At 38.7% G+C, this 25227-nt stretch overlaps 1 protein-coding gene across 1 annotated transcript in view; it reads right to left on the reverse strand.

Annotated features, from left to right (window-relative positions):
- ITPR3 (inositol 1,4,5-trisphosphate receptor type 3) overlaps nt 1-25227 on the reverse strand; it is a 579835-nt gene that overhangs the window by 146881 nt on the left and 407727 nt on the right. Inside the window, 8 exon segments of the mRNA XM_053706861.1 lie at nt 3422-3593; nt 7251-7420; nt 8881-8971; nt 10394-10523; nt 23347-23452; nt 23455-23479; nt 23682-23723; nt 23725-23882. Coding sequence (XP_053562836.1) covers nt 3422-3593; nt 7251-7420; nt 8881-8971; nt 10394-10523; nt 23347-23452; nt 23455-23479; nt 23682-23723; nt 23725-23882 — 894 coding nt within the window.

The raw sequence follows: 25227 nt of genomic DNA on the forward strand, positions 1-25227 counted from the left end.
AGCCGGAACCAACAAAGAACCCTTGAGGAACAAGCACAAGAGTACTCCATCTGAAGATGACCTTGCACCAAAGTTGATGCAATCACAGCCATGCCCCCCCGGGGTCTTAAACCCTGATCTCCCATGTAAGTATTCATCCCCAACGGGCCTCTCGGATCCACACCCACCAAATAAAAAGAAGGCAGGACCAAAAAGAGATCAGAACTCAAACTAGAATGTAATCTCTGTTTGAGAGAATATGACAGTCTCTAAAGATCCACTCTGGATCAATCTCCGGGGGCCCCTACTGCTTAAAGGGACACTGAACCCAAATTTTTTTCTTTTGTGATTCAGATAGAGCATGAAATTTTAAGCAACTTTCTAATTTACTCCTATTATCAAATTTTCTTCATTCTCTTGGTATCTTTATTTGAAATACAAGAATTTTAGATGCCGGCCCATTTTTGGTGAACAACCTGGGTTGTTTTTGCTGATTGGTGGATAAATTAATCCACCAATAAAAAAGTGCTGTCCAGAGTTCTAAACTAATAAAAATGCTTAGATGCATTATTTTTCAAATAAAGATAGCAAGAGCATCAAGAAAAATTGATAATAGGAGTAAATTAGAAAGTTGCTAAAAATTGCATGCTCTATCTGAATCACGAAAGAAAAAATTTGGGTTCAGTGTCCCTTTAAGGAATTGACGAATGAACGAGCATCCTAAAACTCCTAACTGCCAAGCAGGAGCAACAGTACATAAATAAAAGAGACAACATACAATACCCCAGATCCCAAAAATGATAGGATCAGAAAAGGATATCGTAAGAAAAGCGGACCCTAAGGACCGGATTTACTCCATCAGACGACAGGAAGACTGACCCTAAGGAAAGGGGGAATGAAGTACACAACCAACCTCGACCATAAGGAAGAGGTCCTGTCAAAAGAGATCGGGATTAATCAGGACTATGCAATCCAGAATGAAGTACCATAGAGGAGAAGAAAAAACCCCGAAACCAGGTACGGAAGATCTCTATGGAGTCATCTTAACCCCCTCCTCTATCGAAGGGGAGAACCAAAGGACCTCAGGAAACCTCAAGTATACTGTCACAGCAGGATCCACAAACCCAGCTAACCCTGCTAGCTATGCAGGGACAGGACACCAGGACTGAGTACAGAAAACATCAGACGCCACACCCGGATGAATAAATTAGGACCAGCCTACATCTAGGATAGAAGGGCCTTCATAACTTGTAGAACAAGAAAACAACTTCTTAACAAGAAGTAAGCAAACACAGTACCCAAACAGGACCAGCCCATTGTCAAAGGCACAACGTGTCTCATATGAGCCACAAGGAACAGATATAACTAGTACCCAATCAGGACCAGCCTGATTTACAGGGCGTGACAGAACTGTTCAAGGCCACTGAAAGGTTTAATCCCTAGCAGGGCTAGACTAATTAAACAGTAGACATGTAGGCTCTGAGACCTAAACCATGTCAACTCTTTGTTTTTTGTTTTTGTTTTTTTAATATAACTTCTGCGGTAGTACAGCTATCGCGACCACAAAATCGCCAGTATCAAATCCCAAAGAATAAAAAGTTTTCCAAAGGGAAAAACTACAACAGCCTTGAGTCTAAAAAAAGAAATAAAATACATCCTAACTGGATAAAAATAAAGGAAGGCAGCACCCGCAGGTGAACACCCAGGAAGAATGGACACACTAACAGGACCAGCCAGTCAGAGACCCGATTCCCCAAAAGCTCAGAACTGGGAATGAGATACACAAAAAAAGGTTAGATGACAAGGAGAATGATCTTCATCCCCCCCACTCGTCTAACACTGCTTTCCGCCTGGAGCAGAAGACTGAGGAACCAACGACACGTTCGAATTGGGTTCCTCTAACGCTGCCAACACATGCCTCAGTAGGACACGAAGGCGCGTTAGTCTAAATCAGAAGGAAAGACTCACCTCCGCCGGGGCATCTAACGACCCCGGCCCCGAAGGCTATACCCCTGAAGCCTCAGGGGACACCGCTTCCCCAGAGGGCTGAACCGATAGACGATCCCACGTCCGACGGACCCTGGTTAAAAGAACACGGACAAGATCTTCCTGGAAGATGTAAATGCGCCAACGCCATAGATATGGCCATGCGGAACCGTGCAGTAACCTCTGGAGGAAACAAGCCACCTTCCGGAGAAGGGGTAACGGCATTTGGGACACCTGCCTGCGTAGGAACCGAAGGATCTAGGAAACGTGCCTCACGGGATACGAAATCCTCAGTGGCGGAAGGCTCAGCGGACTCTAAGCTCTCCAAATTGGGAGAAAAGAGCACTCTAAAATGACATACGGAACATAACTCATGGGGCTGGATCACCCGGGCCCCCACATATTCTTCGCAAGAAGCAGAATCTGAATCAGACACATCTGAAAAAAGTCTCCAAAAAATCAGAATCCTACATAACTTGATTATTTAAAATTATGGACAAAAAACAAACGGCACCTTACACCCCCAATGGCTGGGGCACTCACCACCTCCTATGACCCAGACAAGTAGAGAAAAAGAGACTCTCTCCGCCGCCACACGATCAGGAATACTGAAATGAAAAACAAAAATGTGACCACACCCGGTCACAAGGTGCACCATGTAGGCCAAAGAAAAGTGCGCCAATCCACAAGAACTGCGCAGCTCAAAAAGGCCGGTATGTTCCGTAATAGCCATGAGCCCAAGTATCACTACACATAAGCAGACAGAATCACATAACAAACATAATTAAAAGTCCCCCACTGTTCAATAACCCCCCTGAGGAGATTTAACCCTTGATTCCATAAAGATAAAGGAGTTCCATATTGAAAAGGAAAATTAAACAATCTTACCGGAATCTACGCCGTGGAACAGTAACACGGCCCTTCAAGTGTGACAGATAGTAGTGTTGCTTCTGACATGGACTTGAGTAAAGAAGCAGACAGCGAAACTCTTCAACGCTGATTGCTTATGAAGCTGTTAATATCAGTCGGGATGGTTTCGCAGAAAGACTCTCTCTGCATCTCCGGACTCTTTCATCTATGCTCTCACTGAGAGGCTGACAGGACTACTTAAAACCCAGTCCCATTTCGAATAGTACTACCCTCCATAAGAAACTATCTTGAATCTTCTGACACTTCTCTGCCAACCTCCTGTGACTAAAGGCAAAGAATGACTGGGGGATGAGGGGAGTGGGGGGAGGTATTTAAGCCTTTGGCTGGGGTGTCTTTGCCTCCTCCTGGTGGCCAGGTTCTGTATTTCCCAAAAGTAATGAATGCAGCTCTGGACTCTCCCCGTTTAAGAATAAAATTTAAATAATGAGGCAGGGATAATATATATTATTATACACATTAACAATGTTCTCTGCAGCAGATGCACTTTTAAAATAAGTAGCTGATAAGAGTTCTAGATCTTGCTTACCTTTTTGTGTTGCGTCAGGGCTAACCTCGAGTGATTCATTTATTCCCAAATCATTCATATTCACAGACATGGTGGATTTTATTTCTTGCTGGGCACTCTTAATTCTTTCATTTAAAACTTTAAAGAACTTCTCTGATTTATTGTCCCCTTTCATTAGGTTGTAGACGGAATTCTGTGTAGTGAGAAAGATGAAACACATAAGACATATAGGGCCAGATTACAAGTGGAGAGTTATTTAATGCTCCCACTCGAGTTCTAACTCTGCTAGAAGTAAGCTTTTTGCACGTGTTGGGTAGCGCTCGTATTACAAGTTGAAAGTAAACTTTTTATCCTTGCGTGCTAACCTGCTGCTCGAAAAAAGCTGAACTTAGAATATTGCTTGCACAGTAACATATTCCCCCTATCCCCCTAGAAGTCAATGGAGCTAAAAAAGTGGAAAAAAACCTACTCGCATGGAAACACGATCGCATATCCTCAAGTGCGCTAACCCAACATGAAAATATGAATATTTCCCATTCCAATATTCTTCACATAACAGAATATGTTTTATTTATTCATAAATACATATTTCTACATATATCTGATGGTATTTTAGTACAATATAGCTATACCTATATATATATATATTTTTTATTATATATATAAATGCACAGTATCCCACAAAAGTGAGAACACCCCTCACATTTTTGTAAATATTTCATTATATCTTTTCATGTGACAACACTGAAGAAATTACACTTTGCTACGATATAAAGTAGTGAGTATACAGCCTGTATGACAGTGTACATTTGCTGTCTCATCAAAATGTAACTCAACACACAGCCATTAATGTCTAAACCGTTGGCAACAAAAGTGAGTACACCCCTAAGTGGAAATGTCCAAATTGCGCCCAAAGTGTTAATATTTTGTGTGGCCACCATTATTTTCCAACACTGCATTAACCCTTTTGGGCATGAAGTTCACCAGAGCTTCACAGGTTGCCACTGGAGTCCTCTTCCACTCCTCCATGACGACATTACGGAGCTGGTGGATGTTAGAGACCTTGAGCTCCATAGCTGCTCTATCGGGTTAAGGTCTGGAGACATGCTTGGCCAGTCCATCACCTTTACTCTCAGCTTCTTTAGCAAGGCAGTGGTCAACTTGGAGGTGTGTTTGGGGTCGTTATCAAGTTGGAATACTGCCCTGCGGCCCAGTCTCCAAAGGCTGGGGATCATGCTCTGCTTCAGTATGTAACAGTACATGTTGGTATTCATGGTTCCCTCAATTAACTGTAGCTCCCCAGTGCCGGCAGCACTCATGCAGGCCCAGACCATAACACTCCCACCATAATACTTGACTGTAGGCAAGACACACTTGTCTTTGTACTCCTCACCTGGTTGCCGCCACACACGCTTGACACCATCTCAACCAAATAAGTTTATCTTGGTCTCATCGGACCACAGGACATGGTTCCAGTAATCTATGTCCTTAGTCTGCTTGTCTTCAGCAAACTGTTTGCAGGCTTTCTTGTGCATCAACTTTAGAAGAGGCTTCCTTCTGGGACAACAGCCATGCAGACCAATTTGATGCAGTGTGTGGCGTATGGTCTGAGCACTGACAGGCTGACCCCTCCACCCCCTTCAACCTCCGCAGCAATGCTGGCAGCACTCATATGTCTATTTCTCAAAGAAATTGTCTAATTGGGCCCAATTTGGACATTTCCACTTAGGGGGGTACTCACTTTTGTTGCCAACGGTTTAGACATTAATGGCTGTGTGTTGAGTCATTTTGAGGCGACAGCAAATTTACACTGTTATACAGGCTGTACACTCATTACTTTACATTGTTGCAAAGTGTCATTTCTTCAGTGTTGTCACATGAAAAGATATAATAGAATATTTACAAAATGTGAGGGGTGTACTCACTTTTGTAAAAAATACTGTATGTATATATATATATATATATATATATATATATATATATATATATATATATACCCTCTGAGGAAGGAGAAAAGGAACTTTAGAAACACGTTTTTAGGTACTTTTTAGTGCCGGAAGGGACATTGTTTTGTGTTTCAAGCACTTTTGAGTAACAGATTTTATATACTCCTACCTGGGACAGTATATTTTTTAACATTCTTAAAATACCTCATAGTATTGAGGTTTTTAAATGTGAGCGCAAGTGTGTTGTGTTGTTTTGTGGTATTTTATTAAAGCATTATTACACTATCTTTACACTATCTCTACTCCTCTCATATGTTTTTTTCATGATTTAAACTACTACACTGGGGGAATTACAAGATATTTTCAGCTGACTCCACTCTTAGAATATAAGGGGATCATAAGACGAATCTTACCATACTCTAGGAGGTGAAGAAGGAACAACTAGCACTAGAACTCTTTCTCTGACTACACTGGAGGTCTCTCCCTCACAGATGCGCAATTTACCTCATAACATTAAGATAATTTCTAGTAAGTGGAATACCTACCAGAATATTTTCAAGTGTCCTTATTGTCATTTGTGGACTTTTCATAAGATACCTTTATTGGTTTTATTGTATTTTATCTATCCTTGGAGCTGAAACATTCCTTCTATAGATATATATAGGAATATCTATTTAAAAATACCTAGAACATATTCTGCTATGTGCAGAACATTGGAATGTGAAATATTTACAGTAAATACACAGTATAACACTAAAATACAAGTGAACACATATATAGACATATACTGTATATAGATACATATACATATTTACACATATATACGTATGTATCTCTATGTTAAAGCCCTTTGTCTGACTTTTTTTTCTAAGACGTGAGACCTCATATATTTGAGCCTTTATAACTTTTTTTTGTACATATTATTGTAAGAATATTTATTAGATGGTATTATTATGAGTGTAAACTGTACTTTGTAAGGTATTTTTGATGTGTTTTATGTTGCTATTATGTTTCACAAAACAGTTAACCATAGCACTTAGAACACAGTAATCATTCTAGCGCAAATCTCGGTGTTTACTTTCAACTTGTAAAACGAGCGGTAAACCTGACGTTTGCAAACACCCGCAATAAACCTCTTTTCGCTAAAAACGTAACTATTAACACCCACAATTGGACCATATTGCATAACATTCTAGTAAATCAAATACTCCACTTTTGATGCAAGGGGATGGTGCTGGTTTCTTGGGACAGGGTAAATAATGCTTTCTCTGATCGGATAAGTGTGTGTCATAATTAACAGACACTTATAAATAAAATGAATGTACACGATGCTAAGTGCAAACAAATTAATCCTGCTGTTGCCTTTGCAGTCACTCCAGCGTTCCTCTGTATCCTTATTTTGAACCCCATATGAGCGTCTTTTTTCGAGCCCTGCAAGCCTAGTAATACAACCAATTAGAAAAAGTGCCGCCTGCTCCTACACTCAGTAATAGCACACGCCTGATGACTTATTATCCTGATCCTTTAAATTCAGCGAAAGGGTTGTAAAAGTACAGAGGGCAGTTGGTGGGTCTGTGCTGTTACTGAGCATAGGAGCGGATTGCAGGTCTTGAAAAAACAACAACATATATATAACATGATCTCACCTTTAAAACAAGGTCCCTCAGCAACATTATGACTGTATATGAATCTATGCCATTGTCAACAGTCTATATTAGAGGCATTAAATAAATATCAGAATTTCTGATTGATTAGAATGGGCACTCCGTTAGTAAATGTCACTTCTGTTATTTCTATCAATGACAAATGCCAACTATTGTATTGACAAATGTATTTTGTGAGACATCCTCTCTTTTCATTTAGCTGGGCACAAACCAAGCCTTGTAGTTCACATGGTGGAATACCTGTATCTCTGTGTTGCCTCCGTCCAGCAATCTAATGGCCAGCAATATACTTTCTTGAAAGATTTTATCATTCTTTGAACTCATGATCAGATCAGTAACCAGCTTGGTGGCACCTTCTCGATCAAGCTTACATTGGGTCGATGCAATCATGGACCAGTCTTGGTCCTGACCTGTAAGGAGAATATGAACACACATATATATATATAGAAGAAATTCATATGAATGAGACAACCAACAGTACTAAACCTTTGCAGTTTACAGTAAAAAGGTTAAACATTGCTCTTTAAATTGACAAGTAAACACCTTTTAATTACAAAGAAATTCCTGTTTTGTTGCTATAGAATAACATATCAGCCAAATTGGCCCTTATTTTGAAGAGCCAATCAGGGCTTTAGGTCCACAGACAACAAGGATATGCACTGCCATAAAGTTAGTATAAAGTATAAAGCTAAAGCCAATCAGAGACAGAAATGAAGCTGAGTCAGCAGGTGCATTTCCGAGTCGTAAGAAGTAGAAATGGTTCAATTTTCTGAGCTAAATTACATGAAAAAGGGACAAAATAAATTATGAAAATATATTGCAAAGTTGTTTCATTATGCATAACTTTTTTCTATAAAATTTTAAGGTCTTTAATCTCCCTTTAAAGTCAATCACAGTCCTATTATGAGAATTGTATAATAAATAAAAGACTACAAATGTGGCTAACTGGAAAGCAGGGAAATATTGTTCCCTTTGGTAGAAATAGCCATTTGGAAAGTATATTCTTCCAGAGATTTGAGATTTAAAGGGACATTATTAACACTCCGTTTTTCTTTGTTTCATATAAAACAGGGCAATTCAAAATGTATTACAATTTTTTTTTTTTTTTTTTAAATATATGTTCAAGTCATGAATAAAGTAATATTTGTTGGCAGCTTTGCAGAGGCATGTCCCTCTCTGCCAACAAAGTTGTGGGAGCTGTCCTTATCAGCCAATGAGCAATAGAATGAAGTAAACAACTGTACTAATTTTGCAGTATTAGTTTCAGGTTAAAGTGAAGGTAAACTTTGATGAATGAAAGCCGGTTTTTTAAAAATACTATTAAAAACAGGGGCACTTTCATTCATCAAAGTTTAGAAAGCAACCGTTTTGATTAAAAACTTACCTTTTGTTTTTTCACAGCCAGAGCAACTTCCCCCAACGGAGATCCTCTCTTCACACGTCAATAATGACTAATCCAGCTTCCTCTAATCACGGCATGGCCTCAGGCAATGACTCCCCTTGGGGGAAAGTCGTGATTGAGGAAGCTGGATTAGTCACTGATGACGTGTGAAGAGAGGATCTCCGGGTGTGGAAGCTGCTCTGGCTGCAAAAAAACAAAGGTAAGTTTTTAATCAAAACGGCTGCATTCTAAGCTTTGATGAATGAAAGTGCCCCTGTTTTTAATAGTATTTTAAAAAACAGGCTTTCATTCATCAAAGTTTACCTTCACTTTAAATTACAGCTTGATGCATGTTTTAGGAAAAACAAAATATTTTTGACATATACAAATACTCATTTTTCATCATATACTTTTTTAAGTACAATGCATGAAGTGATTATCTTACAAAATGCAGTTAGGATTCAGTTTCAGAGCAAATATTTTGCTTACCAGTGACAGAGATGTCAGCTACTTCGCCTTTGGCACTAGATTTCTTGCTTTGGAGGTAATTACTGAGAAGGGCTTTTCTAAGTAAATTTCCCTGTAAGGTACAAAGAAAAAGTGGGGTAAATGATGGTGTTAAAGGGATACTCAAGGTCAAAATAAACTTTCATGATTCAGATAGAGTATGCAGTTTTAAGACTCTTCCAATTTACTTCCATTATCAAATTTTGCAGAGTCTCTTTTCTATACACACTTTCTGGGGAACAAGATCACACTGAGCATGTGCACAAGCTCACAGGGGTATATGTATACTAGTCTGTGATTGGCTGATGTCAGAAAGAAAATCTACTGCTTTTTTGAAATTCAGAGTAGGTATAAAAATCATTGTCTTTTTATTATGCACTTAATAATTATGTAATTCTACTGCGTTAAATGTTCCTTAACTGATAAGTGGGTTAAGAGTAAGGTACACATTATACATCTTAAAATTATTTCTTGCACCACTGGCATTGAATGGCTATACCATAACAAAGGATTCAACACACAATTACACAGGAGTGACAACTTCACAAAAACAGAAATATACGTTAAGGGACAAAGACTGTACGGGAATTTAAGAATACCTGGAATATGCATAAGGCTATCCTTGCAATTAATTAAGATGGCATGATTGGCCTTTTTGTTTTGTATCTGCTTTTGAAATCTATGGGCCAGATTACACGTAGAGTGCAAAAATGCAATAGGTTTGTTAACATTGATGAAGCTCAAGCTATACAAGTCCATAGTTAATACACAATATATCATTTGCTCTGTAGTATAGTACACCCTACAATATCCATACCACACAGAGGAAATGCATTCTTTCCATCAGATAATAGATTTCTAGGATAACCTGCACCAAAATGAATGTTGGATATGGGGTTAAGTGCTAGCTGATGGAGCACAAAAATGTCACTCCAGTCGTTCTTTTATATATTCCTTTAATGTTATGACAACAGTTAATAGCTGGTTTTCAAATGTGCTAAATGCAGAGCATGATTTCAAATTGCACTCAAGCTCAACACTTAACCAAACACATTTTAACGAACAACTTTTTAACGCCCTATTATGTGTTATTGTTTGCATAAGCACAAATAACAGCACATCAGTTGTTCTGTCGACTAATCTAGTTTTAGGTGTTTATTTTTTTTAATTGGAAGATTGTTGAAGATTGGGGTCTAATTTAGTTGAATTAATCTTTACTGTCAGAAAGGAAGACAAGGACATATCTAATACATCATGCCCCTAGTTCAGATAAACATATTTATATTCATTGTTACAGTCTCAGGACCTCTTATCATGTTCGATAAAGTTTTATAATTCCATATTTCTGTCTCAAACAACATGAAAAAGAGTTGGAGGATGAAACAACTTCTCTCAGCATATATATAATAACAACATTATAAATAATATTTCACAACTGATTGGCTTTCTAAGCTAAATCATAATTTCTGTTATGCATATGCATAGAAATCCTCACCCTATCTCCATAGCTATTTTTCTTCATAAGCATCTGTTGGAGAGTTCGTAATACTTTGATACACAGCTTCTCTTCTGTAGACATCAGATTTTTAGTGTGCTGGATAAGTCTGTAAAAAAAATGACATCCCCTTTACTTGATACTTATTTCTTAAAGGGATATTCTACTTATTCACTAGTGTCATTTATTTCTTTAAAGGAACAGTCAAGACCAAATACTTATTGTTTATTATTTATTGTTACATACCAGACAAGCATCTTGCAATGGGTTCCACATCTATAAGCTTGTAAGAAGTACATGAAACCTTTAAATAATTATCAAAAATTTCCACCAAGCTCCATGTCCAGTTAGAGGTTTTCCTTGTATGACAGTTTAGTGGTGCAACGTTTAATATTTTTCAGTTAGCTATTTCTAAATATGTTGTCCGAATAGGAAAACATATTTAGGATTTGATTATGATTGGAGAATCTTAAAGAGATACTAAACACAAAATTTTGCATCCATGATTCAGACAGAGCATGCAATTTTAAGCAACTTTCTAATGTACTCCCATTATCAATTTTTCTTTGTTCTCATGCTATCTTTTTTTGAAAAGAAGGCATCTAGCTAAAAGAGCGAGCCAATTTTTGGTTTAGAAAACTGGACAGCATTTATCTACCAATCATCAAGGACAACCCAGGGTTGTGAACCAAAAATGGGCCGGGCTTCTAAACGTACATTCTTGCTTTTCAATAAAGATAGCAAAAGAATGAAGAAAAAATGATAATAGGAGTAAATTAGAAAGTTGCTTAAAATTGCATGCTCTATCTGAATCATGAAAGATAAAATTTGGTCAGCGTCCCTTTAACATACCAAAATATACACTCAATAGGTGGGTGGAGCTTGGCGGGCCATTTTTGGCTCCTAACAAACTATGAATATTTAAATGTTTCATGTACTTCTTACAAGCTTATAGATGTGGGACAAGTTTCTGGTATGTAACTATAACTAATCAAAATTATGTATTGGGTCTAGACTGTCCCCTTAATGTCCCTTTCAAACTCTGTTTTTAACCGTGAAATTATTTATTTTTATACTTTTTCTTTACAATGTTATTGTGGTTCTCAGTATGGGTAAAACATCAATACATATGAGAAAGATAATTAGGGAACAATTTCTGGAAACTGAGGAGAGCATGAAAATCAAATAATTTATAAACTTTTCAAAGAAGTACATGACAATATAAAAAGCTGAGAAAGATTTTAGTGCAGAGGCCTTAAGGTAGGAAAAATCTGATTGGCTGATTCAATCAGATTGAGCATGCATTCTATTGGCTGTTCCGATCAGCCAATAGAATGTGAGCTCAATCTGATTGGCTGATTGGATCAGCCAATCGGATTGAACTTGAATCTGATTGGCTGATTGGATCCGCCAATCAGATTTTTCCTACCTTAATTCCGATTGGCTGATAGAATCCTATCAGCCAATCAGAATTCGAGGGACACCATCTTGGATGACGTCATTTAAAGGACCTTCATTCGTAGGCGTCGGTTGAAGAGGATGGATCCACTTCGGCTGGAAGAAGATGGCTCCCGCTCCGCTCCGGATGGATGAAGATAGAAGATGCCGCTTGGATGAAGATGTTTTGCCGGTCCGGATGTCCTCTTCTGCCCGGATAGGATGAAGACTTCTGCCGGTCCTGGATGTCCTCTTCTGCCCATTGGATGAAGACTTCGGCCCGGCTGGGTGAAGACGACTCAAGGTAGGGAGATCTTCAGGGGGGTAGTGTTAGTATATTTAAGGGGGGTTTGGGTTAGAGTAGGGGTATGTGGGTGGTGGGTTTTAATGTTGGGGGGGGGGGGTTTGTATTTTTTTTTACAGGCAAAAGAGCTGATTACTTTGGTGCTATTGCCCCGCAAAAAGCCCTTTTTAAGGGCTGGTAAAAGAGCTGATTACTTTTTAATTTAGAATAGGGTAGGGACCTTTATTATTTTGGGGGGCTTTTTTATTTTATTAGGGGGCTTAGAGTAGTGTAATTAGCCTAATATTCTTGTAATCTTTTTTTTATTTTTTGTAATTTAGTGTTTGTTTGTTTTTTATAATTTAGTTTTTATTTAATTGTATGTAATTGTAGGTAATTTATTTAATTAATTTATTGATAGTGTAGTGTTAGGTTTAATTGTAACTTAGGTTAGGATTTATTTAACAGGTAATTTTGTAATTATTTAACTAGGTAGCTATTAAATAGTAAATAACTATTTAATAGCTATTGTACCTAGTTAAAATAAATACAAAGTTGCCTGTAAAATAAATATAAATCCTAAAATAGCTACAATATAATTATTCGTTATATTGTAAGCTATAATAGGTTTATTTTACAGGTAGCGTATTTAGTTTTAAATAGGAATACATTAGTTAATAGAGTTAATTTATTTATTTAGATTAAAATTATATTTAATTTAGGGGGTGTTAGGGTTAGACTTAGCTTTAGGGGTTAATACATTTATCATAGTAGCGGCCAGGTCCGGTCAGCAGATTAGGGGTTAATACTTGAAGTTAGGTGGCGGCGACGTTGGGGGGGGGGGGCAGATTAGGGGTTAATAAATATTATGTAGCTGTCGGTGATGTTAGGGGCAGCAAATTAGGGGTACATAGGTATAATGTAGGTTGCGGCGGTGCCGGAGCGGCAGATTAGGGGTTAATAGTATAATGCAGGTGTCAGCGATAGCGGGGGCGGCAGATTAGGGGTTAATAAGTGTAAGGTTAGGGGTGTTTAGACTCGGGGTACATGTTAGGGTGTTAGGTGCAGACTTAGAAAGTGTTTCCCCATAGGAAACAATGGGGCTGAACGCTGCTTTTTTGCAGGTGTTAGGTTTTTTTCAGCCCAAACTGCCCCATTGTTTCCTATGGGGGAATCGTGCACGAGCACGTTTTGCCAGCTTACCGCTACCATAAACGACGCTGGTATTGAGGGTTGAAGTGGCGGTAAATTCGGCTTAACGCTCCCTTTTTGGAGCCTAACGCAGCCTTTCAGACAACTCTAAATACCAGCGTTGTTTGGAAGCAGCGGTAGGAAAAAAAGCTGCGTTAGCTACGCGGGTCTTTACCAACAAAACTCTAAATCTAGCAGTTAGTGTCTTTAAAGTGCTAGTATTATCTCTTTAGCAGGTATTGTATAGCACTAGCAACATATGTTTGACACTGTTGTTTAACTTTACTTCTTGGAGCCTACTGGGCAACAGGCTGTATAACACATTGTGGGCCAGTTTACAAGTGGAGCACAAAATTGTGATTTTGCTAGTGAAATATTTGCCCTCTACTCGTAATACCATATCTGATCTATGATTAATTTTCGGAGCACTAATTGCTACTGTGACCTTGCAGTAGCAATAACCAACCACTTGTATTGGCTGGTTATTTATCGCGTGCCCGTAAACAGGTGAATTTGCCCGTTTACGGGCACGCAATAAACTTAGCGCGTACACTTGAAACTAGTCCTGTATAAGCTAATGGTTTCTGCACTAAATATCTAGAGTTTACTACTTTGTTAGGAAACTAATAGGTCACGCAAACACACCAAGGCACTCATCAGCAATAATGTGAGTTTATGGATTAAAGGGCACTAAAATCAAAATGTAACTTTCATGATTCAGACAGAGCATGCATCAAAAAAAAACTTTCCAATTTATTTCTTTATATATTTTGCTTTCCATTGTGTCCTTGTTGAAGAATAAACCTAAGTTTACTCATTAATGTAGCATCCAAACCCTTTTGCTCAGTTTTACCAGGCCCTTTTTAACTTGTTTATGCTGTATGAAATATCATGGAGATAGGGAAAATGTGAATAAAACAAAAATAGGAATAAGAGGAATAAAAATACAATTTTAAATATTATAAATATATAAAGTATTCATATGTACAACCCCCATTCCGAAAAAAGGTTGGGACAATATGGAAAAAAAAAAAAAAAAAAATTCATTTGAAAATTGGGGAATACTTTGATAAACCTTTGTCAGTCGTCACTAGCATCCACAGATGCAAGATAAGGCTTTACTATGCAAATCACGAAGCCATAATTCAACACAGTCAAGAAGTAGTACACACCCACTTCTCTGGTCTCGAGATGGACAGGTAGCACAGTGGAATAGTATTTTTGGTCTGACGAAGTCAACATTTCAAATAGTTTTTAGGACAAAACAGCTGTTTGTTTCTCCAGGCCAAAGAGGAAAAGGATTATCCATGCTGTTATCAGCATCAGGTCCAAAAAGCCAGCGTCCTTCTGTCATGGTATGGGGGGGGGTTTCAGTGCCCCCTGGCACATCAGTTACACCATTAATGCAGAAAGAAAGATATGTATACATTTTGGAGCAAACATTTTGCTGCCATCCAGACGTCGTCTTTTCCAGGGATACCCTGTATTTCCAGAGCAGGACAACGCCAAACCAAACCACATCTTGCCCGGATTACATCTCATGGGTTGCATAAGCAGAGAGAGCGGGTGCTAGCATGAGCTGCCTGCAGTCCTGACCTGTCTCCGATTGAGAACGTGTGGCACATTATGAAGCACAAAAAACATAATTTATGTAAGAACTTACCTGATAAATTCATTTCTTTCATATTAGCAAGAGTCCATGAGCTAGTGACGTATGGGATATACATTCCTACCAGGAGGGGCAAAGTTTCCCAAACCTCAAAATGCCTATAAATACACCCCTCACCACACCCACAATTCAGTTTAACGAATAGCCAAGAAGTGGGGTGATAAGAAAAAAGTGCGAAAGCATATAAAATAAGGAATTGGAATAATTGTGCTTTATACAAAAATCATAACCACCACAAAAAGGGCGGGCCTCATGGACTCTTGCTAATATGAAAGAAATGAATTTATCAGGCAAGTTCTTACATAAATTATGTTTTCTTTCATGTAATTAGCAAGAGTCCATGAGCTAGTGACGTATGGGATAATGATTACCCAAGATGTGGATCTTTCCACGCAAGAGTCACTAGAGAGGGAGGGATAAAATAAAGACAGCCAATTCCTGCTGAAAATAATCCACACCCAAAATAAAGTTTAATGAAAAACATAAGCAGAAGATTCAAACTGAAACCGCTGCCTGAAGTACTTTTCTACCAAAAACTGCTTCAGAAGAAGAAAATACATCAAAATGGTAGAATTTAGTAAAAGTATGCAAAGAGGACCAAGTTGCTGCTTTGCAAATCTGATCAATCGAAGCTTCATTCCTAAACGCCCAGGAAGTAGAAACTGACCTAGTAGAATGAGCTGTAATCCTTTGAGGCAGAGATTTACCCGACTCAACATAGGCAAGATGAATTAAAGATTTCAAACCAAGATGCCAAAGAAATGGCAGAAGCTTTCTGGCCTCTTTCTTAGAACCAGAAAAGATAACAAATAAACTAGAAGTCTTTCGGAAAGACTTAGTAGCTCAACATAATATTTCAAAGCTCTAACAACATCCAAAGAATGCAATGATTTCTCCTTAGAATTCTTAGGATTAGGACATAATGAAGGAACCACAATTTCCCTACTAATGTTGTTAGAATTCACAACTTTAGGTAAAAATTCAAAAGAAGTTCGCAACACTGCCTTATCCTGATGAAAAAATCAGAAAAAGGAGACTCACAAGAAAGAGCAGATAATTCAGAAAACTCTTCTGGCAGAAGAGATTGCCAAAGGAACAGAAACTTTCCAAGAAAGTAATTTAATGTCCAATGAATGCATAGGTTCAAATGGATGAGCTTGAAGAGCTCCTAGAACCAAATTCAAAACTCCAAGGAGGAGAAATTGACTTAATGACACGGTTTTATACGAACCAAAGCTTGTACAAAACAATGAATATCAGGAAGATTAGCAATCTTTCTGTGAAAAAGAACAGAAAGAGCAGAGATTTGTCCTTTCAAGGAACTTGCAGGACAACCTTTATCTAAAACCATCCTGAAGAAACTGTAAAATTCTTGGAATTCTAAAAGAATGCCAAGAAAAATTATGAGGAAAGACACCAAGATATATACGTCTTCCAGACTCTATAATATATCTCTCTGGATACAGATTTACGAGCCTGTAAATAGTATTAATCACAGAGTCAGAGAAACCTCTTTGACTAAGAATCAAGCGTTCAATCTCCATACCTTTAAATTTAAGGATTTGAGATCTGATGGAAAAAAGGACCTTGCGACCAGAAGGTCTGGTCGTAGCGGAAGAGTCCCACGGATGGCAAGAGGCCATCCGGACAAGATCCGCATAACCAAAACCTGTGAGGCCATGCCGGAAGCTACCAGCAGAACCAAACGAGCATTCCCTTCAGAATCTTGGAGATTACTCTTGGAAGAAGAACTAGAGGCGGAAAGATATAGGCAGGATGATCCTTCCAAGGAAGTGACATTGCATCCACTGCTTCCGCTTGAGGATCCCTGGATCTGACAGATACCTGGGAAGTTTCTTGTTTAGTTGAGAGGCCATCAGATCTATTTCTGGAAGTCCCCACGTTTGAACAATCTGAAGAAATACCTCTGGGTGAAGAGAGACCATTCGCCCGGATGTAACGTTTGGCGACTGAGATAATCCGCTTCCCCAATTGTCTATACCTGGGATATGAACCGCCAGAGATTAGACAGGAGCTGGATTCCGCCTCAAACCAGAATTCGAGATACTTCTTCATAGCCAGAGGACTGTGAGTCCCTCCTTGATGATTGATGTATGCCACAGTTGTGACATTGTCTGTCTGAAAACAAATGAACGATTCTCTCTTCAGAAGAGGCCAAGACTGAAGAGCTCTGAAAATTGCACGGAGTTCCAAAATATTGATCGGTAATCTCACCTCCTGAGATTCCCCAAACTCCCTTTGTGCCGTAAGAGATCCCCACACAGCTCCCCAACCTGTGAGACTTGCATCTGTTGAAATTACAGTCAGGTCGGAAGCACAAAAGAACCCCCTGAATTAAACGATGGTGATTCTGTCACACCACTGTTAGAGAGTGTCGGTATCAACGGGCTTTAAAGATATTAATTGAGATACTCTTTGTGTAATCCCTGCACCATTGTATTCAGCATACAGAGCTGAAGAGGTCGCAGATGTGAAACGAGCAAAGGGGATCGCGTCCGATGCAGCAGTCATAAGACCTAGAATTGCCATGCATAAGGCTACCGAAGGGAAATGATTGTGACTGAAGGTTTCGACAAGCTGAAATCAATTTTAGACGTCTCTTGTCTGTTAAAGACAGAGTCATGGACACTGAATCTATCTGGAAGACCCAGAAAAGTTACCCTTGTCTGAGGAATCAATGAACTTTTTGGTAAATTGATCCTCCAACCATGATCTTGAAGAAAACAACACAAGTCGATTCGTATGAGATTCTGCTAAATGTAAAGACTGAGCAAGTACCAAGATATCGTCCAAATAAGGAAATACCACAATACCCTGTTCTCTGATTACAGACAGAAGGGCACCGAGAACTTTTGTAAAAATTTCTTGGAGCTGTAGCTAGGCCAAACGCAGAGCCACAAACTGGGTAATGCCTTGTCCACGAAAAGAGAATCTCAAGGAACTGATAATGATCTGGATGAATCGGAATATGCAGATAAGCATCCTGTAAATCTATGTGGACATATAATGCCCTTGCTGAACAAAAGGCAAGATAGTCCTTCACAGTTACCATTTTGAACGTTGGTATCCTTACATAACGATTCAATATTTTTAGATCCAGAACTGGTCTGAAGGAATTCTCCTTCTTTGGTACAATGAAGAGATTTGAATATAAACCCCATCCCCTGTTCCAGAACTGGAACTGGCATAATTACTCCAGCCAACTCTAGATCTGAAACACAATCAGAATGCTTGAGCTTTCACTGGATTTACTGGGACACGGGAAAGAAAAAATCTCTTTGCAGGAGGTCTCATCTTGAAACCAATTCTGTACCCTTCTGAAACAATGTTCTGAAATCCAAAGATTGTGAACAGAATTGATCCAAATTTCTTTGAAAAAACGTAACCTGCCCCCTACCAGCTGAGCTGGAAATGAGGGCCGCACCCTTCATGTGGACTTAGAAGCAGGCTTTGCCTTTCTAGAAGGCTTGGATTTATTCCAGACTGGAGATGGTTTCCAAACTGAAACTGCTAGTGAGGATGAAAGGATCAGGCTTTTGTTCTTTGTTGAAACGAAAGGAACGAAAACGAATTATTAGCCCTGTTTTTTACCCTTAGATTTTTTATCCTGTGGTAAAAAAGTTCCCTTTCCCACCAGTAACAGTTGAGATAAATGGAATCCAACTGAGAACCAAATAATTTGTTACCCTGGAAAGAAATGGAAAGTAGAGTTGATTTAGAAGCCATATCAGCATTCCAAGTTTTTAAGCCATAAAGCTCTTCTAGCTAAAATTGCTAGAGACATAAACCTGAACATCAACTCTGATAATATCAAAAAAATGGCATCACAGATAAAATTATTAGCATGCTGAAGAAGAATAATAATATTATGAGAATCATTGATCTGTTACTTGTTGCGCTAAAGTCCTCCAACCAAAAAGTCGAAGCTGCAGCAACTCAGCCAAAGTTATAGCAGGTCTAAGAAGATTACCTGAACACTAGATAAGCTTTTCTTAGAAAGGATTTCAATTTTCCATATAAAGGATCTTTAAACGAGAGTAGTAGTACCATCTAGACGTAGGAATAGTAGTACGTTTAGCAAGGGTTAGAAATAGCCCCATCAACTTAAGGGATTTTGTCCCAAAAATTCTAATCTGTCAGACGGCACAGGATATAATGCTTTAAAACGTTTAGAAGGAGTAAATTAATTACCCAATTTATCCCATTCTCTCGAAATTACTTCAGAAATAGCATTAGGAACAGGAAAAAACTTCTGGAATAACCACAGGAGAATTTAAACACCTTATCTAAACGTTTAGAATTAGTATCAAGAGGACCAGATCCTCTATTTCTAAAGCAATTAGTAATTCTTTAAGTAAAGAACGAATAAATTCCATTTTAAATAAATATGAAGATTTATCAGCATCAATCTCTGAGACAGAATCCTCTGAACAGAAGAGTCATCAGAATCAGGAATGATGATGTTCATTTAAAAAATTCATCTGTAGAGAGAGAAGTTTTAAAAGATTTTTTTATGTTTCCTAGAAGGAGAAATAACAGACATAGCCTTCTTGATGGATTCAGAAACAAAATCTCTTATGTTATCAGGAACAATCTGCACCTTAGATGTTGAGGAACTGCCAACAGGCAATGGTACTTTACTAATGGAAATATTATCTGCTTTAACAAGTTTGTCATGACAATTAATACAAACAACAGCCGGAGGAATAGCTACCAAAAGTTTACAGCAGATACACTTAGCTTTGGTAGTTCCCAGCACTAGACAGCGATTTCCCCTGAAGTATCTTCTGACTCAGATGCAACGTGAGACATCTTGCAATATGTAAGAGAAAAAACAACATATAAAGCAAAATTGAACAATTTCCTTAAATGACAGTTTCAGGAATGGGAAAAAATGCCAATAAACAAGCTTCTAGTAACCAGAAGCAAAGAAAAAATCAGACTGAAATAATGTGGAGACAAAAGCAACGCCCATATTTTTTGGCGCCAAATAATACGCCCACATTGTTTGGCGCCTAAATGCTTTTTGGCGCCAAAAATGATGCCCACATCCCGGAACGCGACACTTTTGGCGCAAAAGGACGTCAAAAAATGACGCAACTTCCGGCGACAACGTATGACGCCGGAAACAGAAAAGATTTTTTGCGCCAAAAAAGTCAGCGCCAAGAATGACGCCATAAAATGAAGCATTTTCAGCCCCCGCGAGCCTAACAGCCCACAGGGAAAAAAAAGTCAAATTTTTAAGGTAAGAAAAAATGATTGATTCAAACGCATTATCCCCAAATATGAAACAGACTGTCTGAAAATAAGGAATGTTGAAACTTTCTGAGTCAAGGCAAATAAATGTTTGAATACATAATATTTAGAACTTTATAAATAAAGTGCCCAACCATAGGCTTAGAGTGTCACAGAAAATAAGATTTACTTACCCCCAGGACACTCATCTACATGTTTGTAGAAAGCCAAACCAGTACTGAAACGAAAATCAGCAGAGGTAATGGTATTATAAATAAGAGTATATCGTCGATCTGAAAAGGGAGGTAAGAGATGAATCTCTACGACCGATAACAGAGAAACCTATGAATAGACCCCGTAGAAGGAGATCACTGCATTCAAATAGCAATACTCTCCTCACATCCCTCTGACATTCACCTGCACGCTGAGAGGAAAACCGGGCTCAACTTGCTGCGGAGCGCATATCAACGTAGAATCTAGCACAAACTTACTTCACCACCTCCATAGGAGGCAAAGTTTGTAAAACTGAATTGTGGGTGTGGTGAAGGGGTGTATTTATAGGCATCTTTGAGGTTTGGGAAACTTTGCCCCTCCTGGTAGGAATGTATATCCCCATACGTCACTAGCTCATGGGACTCTTGCTAATTACATGAAAGAAACATGATTTATGCTTATCTGATAAATGTATTTCTCTTGTGGTGTATCCAGTCCACGGATCATCCATTACTTGTGGGATATTTCTCCTTCCCAAAAGGAAGCTGGCAAGAGGATCACCCACAGCAGAGCTGTCTATATAGCTCCTCCCCTAACTGCCAACCTCCAGTCATTCGACCGAAGACAAGCAAGAGAAAGGAGAAAACCATAGGGTGCAGTGGTGACTGTAGTTTAAAAAATAAAATATACCTGCCCTTAAAATGACAGGGTGGGGCCGTGGAATGGATACACCACAAGAGAAATAAATTTATCAGGTAAGCATAAATTATGTTTTCTCTTGTTAAGGTGTATCCAGTCAACGGATCATCCTTTACTTGTGGGATACCAATTACCAAAGCTAAAGTACACGGACTGAAGGAGGGACAAGGCAGGTACTTAAACGGAAGGTACCACTGCCTGTAAAACCTTTCTCCCAAAAATAGCCTCCGGTAGAAGCAAAGACCAAGTCGCCGCCTTGCAAATCTGTTCAACAGAAGCCTCATTTTTAAAAGCCCGTGTGGAAGCCACAGCTCTAGTAGAATGAGCTGTAATCTTTTCAGGTGGCTGCTGGCCAGCAGTCTCATAAGCTAAATCGGATTATACTTCTTAGCCAAAATGAAAGAGAAGTTGCCGAAGCCTTTTGGCCTCTCCTCTTTCCCAGAGTAGACAACAAAAAAAGCAGATGTTTGACGAAAATCTTTAGTAGCTTGTAAATAAAACTTTAAAGCACGAACCACGTCAAGATTGTGTAATAGACGTTCCTTCTTTGAAGAAGGATTAGGACACAATGACGGAACAACAATCTCCTGATTGATATTCTTATTAGATACCACCTTAGGTAAAAACCCAGGTTTGGTACGCAAAACTACCTTATCCTGCATGGAAGATCAGATAAGGGGAATCACACTGTAGGCAGATAACGCGGAAACTCTACGAGCCGAGGAAATTTTTACAGTGTGTATAATAGGCTAACAGAGCATTGCACCCACTTGCAAAGGATGATTAACCCCTTAGTTTTCAAAATGGATCAAAAAAAACGAAATAGACGTTTTTTAACAGTCACAACAAACTGCCACAGCTCTGCTGAGGCTCTACCTTACCATACAAACCACCTTTGGAAAGCACCAAAACCCTTCTAAGAGAGGTCCCTAAGCATTCAGGGAACTCCTTCAGGGAAACTGGATGTCTCAGTCTGCTAAAAGTTAATGCGCATCTAGGCGCAAAATTAGGCCCCTCCCACTTCCTGTCTACACAGTGAGAGGCCTAACAAAACTTTCCTAGGCAAAATTTAGCCAGCCATGTGGAAAAAACTGGGCCCAATAAAGTTTTATCACCAAAAGCATTATAAAAAACGTTTAAGCACTCCCAGCAAACGTTTTATATTTCAGTAAATATCAAATAAATCCGTTATCAACAGCATTTTCTAGCATATACATTTCTCTAGAAAAATTTAGACTGCAACATACCTCATAGCAGGATACCCTTCACGCCATTCCCCAAGCTGAAGTTACCTCTCTCTTCAGTTATGTGTTGAGACAGCAATGGATCTTAGTTACAACCTGCTAATATCATTAGAGACCACAGGCAGACTCTTCTTCTATTTTTTGCCTGAGACCAAAATAGTACAACTCCAGTACCATTTAAAAATAACAAACTTTTGGATTGAAGAAAAATAAACTAAACTACACCACATCTCTCTAACTGCTTCCATGCTTTGTCGAGAGCTGCAAGAGAATGACTGGGAGGTGGCAGTTAGGGGAGGAGAGCTATATAGACAAGCTCTGCTGTGGGTGATCCTCTTGCAGCCCTTCCTGTTGGGAAGGAGAATATCCAACAAGTAATGGATGATCCGTGGACTGGATACACCTTACAAGAGAAATAAGGGCAACAAAGGGCCCCGTACAGTTGAGCAGCCGAAGATATGCAAAATGGATGAAATGGGGTAAATTCTGCATGCTTAACTTAACCAACTGGTATCATCAGCTGCCCCAAACGCTTAATAAGTGTTATTAAAAGAAAAAGGTGATGTTACACAGCGTGGTAAACAGGTCGACTGTCCACAACTTTTTTGGAATGTTGTTGCAGTCATCAGATTTGAAATGAGTGTACATTTTTTCAAAAATACATTAAATTCCAAAGTAAAACTTTAACCAATGCGTTAATAATGTGTTTTTCAATATAGTATAGGGTAAATTCAAAATTAACTCTTTTTTTTTTTCTTTTTTTTTTTGTTGCATTTTCCATAGTGTCCCTACTTTTTGGGGTTGTATGTGCTTGGCTTTTGAACTACTATGGTAGATATAATTTTTCCAGTTATATAACTTGTGTACGGTACTGATCTCCACTCTTTTTGATCCATTCATTGTGATATTCACTTTCTATGGTGCCAGGGATACCAGTTACTAACTTGGAAATGAAGCCAACCAACTCTCACATCGTAACCGAGCATCAGTTCCATCTACGAAAAGCAGTTCAGGGTGTTGAAGAAACGTCTACTAAACAGACAGCTCTGCTTCTACAAGAGGCTTAGACGCTCCTCCAGAATGTTTATGATATCCTAAGGGCAGGACGAAGAAGCAGTCATTAATATAATGCCACAAGTCATCAATACAACAGACAGGTTTAGTCTATTTGGAATCACCAAAAATTTCACATTAATTAAAAGCAACTTAAAAATACATTAAAAAAAGCAAAATGATTATGATAAATTTATCTTTGTCTTGTATAGTATAATCCATGTCAAGGTCCATCTAGGTCACCTCTCACCAACCTGCGAGTTTCTCTACAATGTTCTTGTAGTCCCCACTGATTCTGTGTGGCGCTTGCACGTGTGAAAGCTCTGGTAGATGTAGTCTTGTTATAAGTAGATTGGTTTCGCTGTAGGGCACTTGAGTTGCTATTTAACAAAGAACTGACATGGGTGTCTAAGTCCATAGGAAGGGAAATACTCCGACTCTTTGCTGGGAAAAGATTAAAGACAGAGTCTACCTTATCAACAGGTATTCAACATGTGCCCAGGTCACAACTGAGTTTCTATTTTGTTACAGCACAATGACACCCTAATGATAAAAGTTACAGAAAGAATGAGGGAATAGGATTTTAGACCATAGTGCATATTAAAGCAACTAAAGCATCCTGTTTTTTATTTTTTTTCTAGTATAGGGACAAAGCAATACTCATTTGAGTTATGGTGGAGATAAAAGCATGAGATTAAAATCCTCAATTTCATAAACGTAAGAGACAAGGAACTATTGAATAGAAAATTAGCAAATCTAGGCAAATACCCATGCATGCCTTTTCCCAGAAGTACTCTGTATACTGTTACCAATGCACCAGTGAACTCTGGGTAAGATATGCAAATCAGATATACATTATCTCACACTTTTTGGTTCCTGGTACTGTTTTTAACAAAGTAATCCCCTTTATATGGTGAGTGCAGCAATAAAAAAAATTATGGACAGCTGTTTTTTGTTTTTTTAACTCTCATCAAGCAAAAGACCAGTTTTAAATTGCTGCTTGGTGAAGCTTATTTCCAGAGAAAAAGCAATACTCATTTAGGTTATGGTGGAGATAAAAGCATGAGATTAAAATCCTCTATTTCGTAAAAGTCATGAGACCATGGAACTATTGTATAGAAAATTAGCAAATCTGGGCATGCATCCTAGCTTGCCATTTCCAAGAAGTACTGTATACACAATTACCCAGAGTTCCCTAATGCATTGGTATTGCTAATATTTGATTCTGCTTGTACAGCTATGGTAAGCCATAGCTCTACCTCAGGAGGGATATTTTAGAGACTCTTAAATATGCAAAAACCTCTATGTATCCTGAATATACTCTTACCTTTGGCTAACCAAATTAAACTATTTATGGGTAGTCTGTATTTCTAAGACATTCTATGTTGTATTACAGCTTCCCTCTTTGTTTCAAGCAGCCGTGGAAGTGTCACGTAACAAAGCAGGGAGTCAATTGGCTTCCTGCACATCGGCTATGACTTGGCATGCAAGATCTGTATGTTGAGAAATGTCTGTGCAAGTATACCATGTCAGTATAGCTCTTAAACCCTAGATCCAGGAACATGTGATCTATAGATATGTCCAAATGTTCTAAACCAGGGACATACGTTGACCCTCCCTGGGCCCTAGGACAATGTCTGTGGATGCCCGCACCATTTCAACAACACCCATTCCAAAGCACTAGTGTATTGTAAATGAGTGTTATTAGATATTAAATTAAATAAATAATTCAATGTTTGAATAACTGGCCTGAAATAATGTGTCATAATGTCATAGTTACTGTAGGGCT

The sequence above is a fragment of the Bombina bombina genome, chromosome 3, assembly GCF_027579735.1.
Source record: "Bombina bombina isolate aBomBom1 chromosome 3, aBomBom1.pri, whole genome shotgun sequence".
NCBI classification, from domain to species: Eukaryota; Metazoa; Chordata; class Amphibia; order Anura; family Bombinatoridae; genus Bombina; species Bombina bombina.